General features: G+C 35.6%; 1 protein-coding gene and 1 pseudogene across 1 annotated transcript; both read left to right on the forward strand.

Annotated features, from left to right (window-relative positions):
• On the forward strand, positions 1 to 119 carry LOC136982725 (5S ribosomal RNA; annotated as a pseudogene).
• A 5,230-nt stretch (positions 120 to 5,349) lies between these two features.
• Positions 5,350 to 6,161, forward strand: LOC136982708 (uncharacterized). The gene has a single exon (XM_067279280.1). It carries the CDS (start codon positions 5,361 to 5,363, stop codon positions 6,159 to 6,161), a length of 801 nt encoding a protein of 266 aa, XP_067135381.1. The 5' UTR covers positions 5,350 to 5,360.
• Positions 6,162 to 6,487: the final 326 nt, after the last annotated feature.

Genomic DNA, 6,487 nt, shown 5'->3' on the forward strand with positions numbered 1-6,487 from the left:
TTCAGCGGCCATACCACGCTGAAAATACCGGTTCTCGTCCGATCACCGAAGTCAAGGAGCGTCGGGCCCGCTCAGTACTTGGGGCGGAGACGACCTGGGAATACCGGGTGCTGCTGTCACTATTCTTTTTCTTTCATTCTTCGACCTATCTCTTTTTCTTTCGTCTAATAAAATTTATCACTTGGCGCAGTAATTTTTCTAAACAAAATTAGTAGTTAGCATTTTTCGGTAATAGATTTAGTGAATCTTGAAAAAGTTTATATATCTTGAACAATGTTATAGGACTTATATCATCAATCAAAGAATAAAAATTAAATTCCTATTCTAACAAAGATTCTTTTAAATGTTCTAAAAGAAATAAGAATTAATACAGAAATAAATATATGATTTTTGATATCCTTAATAACCAAATCACAAAAAGAACACCTAGTGTTTTTTATAATATTTATTTGTTTTATTTTTTGCCGTTAAAGAAAATAGAATATGCATTTAATCTAAGCTGTATTATTAAAGATTTAATTTTATATTTCAGATTTGAGAATAAATAATTACATGTAAACCACGAAAAGCTTAAAGTCTCCAACCAATTATATATCTTAGTAATGAACATTTTATCTTATTTATTTATTTATATATTTTTCAACTTAGTGCTTGTAATAATTCAGCAGAAAAAACATTATCATCTAATACTTGAGATTGATAAGCATATGAGAAACTTAGCTTTACGAACCAATTTTTAATAACATTTGGCCACAGATCGACGGGAGATGATTGCTGTACCGCCATCAATTTGTTGTAAACTAATTATCTAAAGTCGCATTCAGGCAAATTAAGAATCTTAAACCGAAATCGAAAGTCGTTTATATAAAGATCAATTGCCAAAGGTGGTTTAATTAATTCGCATTTTATCAAGAATTTAGAAACAACGGTTTAAATAAAAAATCAAACTTTCGGAAGAAATGGAAGATGGTAGTTATAGTCTATATGGAAGTTCCAAATAATTATAAAAAAAAAACAATAGTGGAATTCCAGTGATATCACTCACAAGTGCTCTTTTCAACCCTTGGGTAACAGTGATTATTCATTTTTGTTTTTGAAATGTTGCATAGTGAACCGTAAGTTAGTGTTTATACTGCTTTGTACGTTATACACGTAAGTAATAAAGTAATGTAATATACAATACTTCGTGCTATGTGTTATTCATTAATATAATTAATTAAAGGAGTTGATCGAGGATATGCGTTACATAATTTTGGAAGTGGATATGTGTGAAAGCATCACGGCATGAAAAGAACCGGCACAGTGTGAAAGCATTATAGGAGGTGGGTTTACAATTAAAAAGTATAACGATAGCGTTACGTAATTTACGGACGATCCTACATAAAACGTTCGACAAAATTGCTAACATAAGCTCAGGTATTCCTGGATTAACGCGATTAATTAATCTCTCGATGCTACTGCCGACATCTAAATCGCTTTAATCAAATACAGAGGTACTGAACCTCGGTACTCGACCCACTAGAACAAATTTTCGGTTAATAACAAACATTTTTGTTTTAATAAAGAAAAATAGCAAATATACCAACACTTTATTTCCCGAGAAAAACATATCTACGTTAAATATATTACTGTTGCAAGTTATGTGTTCACAGATAGTGAGTAGGATACCTTACAAATAAGTTTAAAATCATACACGACTACTTTGGTCCGTTTCAAAGTCATACCGAACCAAAAAGTGGCGGGCTTGGTAGAGACGCCACGTCATGGCCGTTTATTTGTTAGAAAAAATAATACAAAGGTTATATAATACGAAGCGTTGCTACACGATACAAATACAAAGGTTATATAACATAAATCATTGCTACACACATAGGTAATGACAGGAGAGAAATTTAACAGTTTGAAAAGATTATTGAAGAACCTCTACGCCAAAAACGATTCCATGACAAAAAAGAGATTATTCATACTTTTGAAACGATTTTAGATTTGAACTTTCTATGCACGTCTCTCTGACGTGCATAGAAAAATACTGTAATTCGGCAGATGGAGCAAGGCGACTTCTAAGAATTTGAAATAAATTCTAATTAATGGGAACCAGTGGCGTGCGGTGACTGACATTTGGTAATAGGGAAGCTGTGCTTCCATAAAAATTTTAAACAAAAACTGCAAATGACAAAAATAAACAATTTATTTATTTTAATTCTAAAATAGATAATTGACACGAAACAAAGATAGACTATAAGAACTTGTTTTTATTATTTTTTATGAACTAACTCTATTAGGCAATTTTTTTCCGCCAAATCGTTAATTACTTTATCATAATAAATCACTCGTGGTCGATTCTATCAAAGTATTTAAAAGCGCTTTTTCTATCGAAAGTAACGCTAGTGACGACAATCTTTCCTCAGACTGAGCATTCTTTGTAAATGTATGAATTTCTTTCATGGTTGAAAAACTGCACTCAACAGACACATTCGTAGATGGTACCGTAAAAACTAATGATATTAAATCATATAATTCTTTTAGTACATCTTTGTTCACATTGTCATTAATTATAATATGTTTTATGTCTAAGAGTGACTTGCCAATATAGTCTGGACACGAATATAAATCTTGCAATTCACTACGTAATTTAGATAAATCAAAAAATTCTCCATAAAATATACTTAATTTAAAGAATTAAAACTCGCTTTGGAAAATTGTTTTTCATAATATTTAAAATTATTAACATCTAAAAGTGATTAAAATTCTAAAGATTTTATGCCTGAAAATCTGTCAATATAATTATAAGAAAATTATAATTAAATAAAGCTTTGTAAAGAAACACACGTGCCATCAGTGGCCAAGCGTTCCCTGAACACTGGAAGTTCGGTCGTGGGTTCGCGTCTGCCTCGGACGGACTGGCCACGTGGAGTTTTCTGGGTTTTCTCCACGTCTGAATAAGGACCAATTACTCTTAAAAAGGCCTCTCAGAAGGCATCCCCCAGGCAGATCGCCCAAGTGTTGCGTTGCCATAACTGAACCAAACAAACAAAAAACGTACTGTACTGTACATAAAATATTCATTACTTTTTAAATATTAAAACAATCCACTTAGTCAAATAGTTCCTTATGAGTGACTAATGGATAGTGTGGCGATAGCTTTGGTCGTAATTCCAAAGGTCGCCACCAGGTGGAACACTGAACCCAACAAACTGGCAGCCTGACCTTCGACCTTTCTCGGCTTGTGACTTCTCTCACTTCTGATTCGGACCTCGCTGTGTACACGTGTGTTTTCCATTCTATGTTCGACTTGTACAATCGCGCCATATATCGTATATGTAATAAATTTAAGTTTTTTGTATGTAGTCTTGCTTTGTATTTCGTAAGTAATTAATTACAAGCAGTGCTACAAACTGGTGACCCGAACGTGATATATGATTTATGGTGCCCACTATCTGAAGAAGGACTCTACCGCACGACATGAAAACTCAATCCATTTGCGTCGGACATTCATCTTCTTTGGGACTGTGTAATCGTTCATCTAGACCAGTGATTCTCAACCTGGGCGATATCGCCCCCTGGGGGGCGATCGAAAACTTACAGTGGGCGATTATTTAACTATACGCTTTTGGGGGGCGATAGTCATTTTGCGTGGGCGAAATCATTTTGAATACCCGCTTGCAGTGATGGGCCGCTGCATTTTTATATTGCGTTGCGAAAGAAGCGAATAAAACATTTTGTAAAACAATATTGTTATCCTTTGGTATTTAATTGCTACAATGTATATTCAATGTTTTATATGTCTCCCTAACGGGCAAAATTAATTGGACTGTGAATACAAAGTCGCATCGTACAGTCCGGTATTGCAATCCTTAGTGCGCATGTCTTAGATTCGCTTTGCGTGTGCAACGATTTCAATCATTTGGTCGAGCAGTCAGTAATGAGTATTATTAAATTTGAATTTTAATGTGATCTGTCGTGCTCTCGCCATATATGATATTTGCATTATTTTTAAAATAAACGTATTTCATTTTGTTCCGTATATCATAGGTAAGTTAATTACTACTTATAGGAGAGAGTTGCCATATGCATACTGGTCACCTAATGCGTATTAGGTCATTTATTTCTAAACAAAGGCTTTATATTGTAAGTTCTAATTAAATCGATAAAGTAGGAACAAAAATTCCGTTACAATAATTGTTTTGTTGTGAATTATAAGAGATTGAAGAAATCAGGTGAGTTTTCTGAGCTTTCTTTATAAGATATATTTTTGTGAATAAAATGGTTTACTTACATATAAACTTATTCAAGAAGTACTATTTTCATATAGATACGCTTTAGGATACCGGTATCCGAAAGCATACTGTATGCATTGTCTTGGAAAAATGATTATATCACAAATATTTATCAATAATAATTAAAAAATTGTGGTCAATTAGCAACTTCGGTAGTTATAGATTGGTTTCAAATTATAATATTCCTATAAATTATTACTAAATAATATATAAATCGCATTTGAAATTAAGTGGTACGCATATGGCAGTTCTCCTCTACCCATTGAGTAAATAAATATTTTCAATTTTACTTATTTTTTATATATTTAAAACTGATTTTTTTTAAATTTGAATTATAGATCAACCTCTAAAAATGCCCCAGAAAAAGAAATGCCGGCAATATTCTGTTGAATATGTAAAGTTTGGTTTTATTTCTTCGCCACAAAATAGCCAACTTCCAATGTGTTTGCTGTGCAATCAGGTATTTTCTAATGAAGCAATGAAACCATCCCGGATGATTGAACATTTAAAAAGAAAACATCCCGACAAGCAGGACAAAGACATTGAATATTTCGAAAATTTAAAAACGATGATTACCAAAAGAAATAAAATAACGGATGTATTCAAAACAGCAACCACAAATATAAATAAGGGATTGGAGGTGTCATATAAGATTTCACGTATAATAGCTCAAAATGCGAAACCAAATGTTATTCTACTATTGTTCCTTTCAAATTTCTTTGGATATATCTTACTAACGCCTAATGTAATCTACCTTATATTATCGTACAATTTTTACCTTGGATTATCGTACAATTTTTATCAGTTAAAATTTATAGGGGGGCGAATTAAGAAGCGGGTCTTACAAAGGGGGCGTTTGGTCCAAAAAGGTTGAGAAACACTGATCTAGACCTTCAAAAAGTGTAACCACGGATATTTTTCGTCGACGGTCGACAGTTCAACGAAAAGGTATTACCATCCTTCTTTGTTCTTGCGCCATGTGCCTTTACGTGTCATCTTTCTTTGTCCTCTCGCCACGTGCTGAACTGCGCACACAGCACTTACGGATAACCACCTTCACACTGCTACAACTACGCTAAAATCATGGCTGAGGCAGAAAATAACGACGATAACCGTCATATAGCACGCGTCGCGATCAGACCTCCACCTTTCTGGAAGAGCAACCCCAGCTTATGGTTCGCACAGTTAGAAGCGCAGTTTTCCATTACCAACATAACCGTTGACGACACGAAATTTAAACACGTCGTTGCGGCGGTAGAGCCGGAAATTTTAAATTCGGTGCATGATCTAATCCTCAACCCGCCCGAGCAGAATAAATTTGTCACTCTAAAAGCTCGCCTTATCGACATCTACGCTGAGACCGAATTCTCAAAAATCAGAACGCTTCTTCAAGGGTTAGAACTAAGAGATCAACGTCCATCCTTCCTCTTAACACGGATGCGCGACTTGGCCGGTAACCATTTCAGTGAAGATCTCTTGAAATCTCTCTGGCTGTCGAGGTTACCTCACAATATTCAGGCCATTTTAGCTGCATCAAACGAGAAACTCCAACAATTAGCCGCCATGGCCGACAAAATAATGGAAGTAGTCTCCCCCGCACACATCCAAACAGTAGAACATGACTCTGTTGCCATTTCCATCCTGGAGAACCAAGTTGCGGAATTAGCCAAACAGGCCAAGAACCTCTCCATGTCCATCAACAACCCGCGCCGCTCTTTTAGACGCTCCGAATACCCTTCTAACAACACGAGGCACCGCAGCAAATTACGTCATAATCAACGGCAAAGCACCTCTGAAAACGGCATGTGTTACTATCACGCTACCTTTGGGGCGCAGGCAAAAAAATGCAAAGCCCCTTGCTCCTTTCTACCGGCGGAAAACTGACTGGGCGGGCACTTACGGCCAGAAGTCGCAACCGCCACATCGACCGAATCACCATGGCCGACCCTACTACGAAATATAAATTCCTAATAGACACAGGCGCCGACATCTCAGTGATTCCAAAAAGTGCCAACACTTATTTAAGCAAACCCGAGAAGCTAGTCCTCTTTGCTGCAAACGGGACACCTATTCCAACTTATGGAACAAAGCTATTAACACTAAATTTTAATTTAAAGCGGAGTTTTTCATGGCCATTTGTAATCGCTGACGTGACCCAACCCATCATAGGAATCGATTTTTTAACTAAATTCAACCTACTGGTGGACGTC

Source organism: Centruroides vittatus, unplaced genomic scaffold (genome assembly GCF_030686945.1).
Source record: "Centruroides vittatus isolate TY-2023 unplaced genomic scaffold, ASM3068694v2 contig_862, whole genome shotgun sequence".
Taxonomy (NCBI): domain Eukaryota; kingdom Metazoa; phylum Arthropoda; class Arachnida; order Scorpiones; family Buthidae; genus Centruroides; species Centruroides vittatus.

What these genes read in the sequence shown, in the direction of transcription:
- LOC136982708 (XM_067279280.1), top strand. Translation starts at nt 5,361, where the DNA reads ATGGCTGAGGCAGAAAATAACGACGATAACCGTCATATAGCACGCGTC.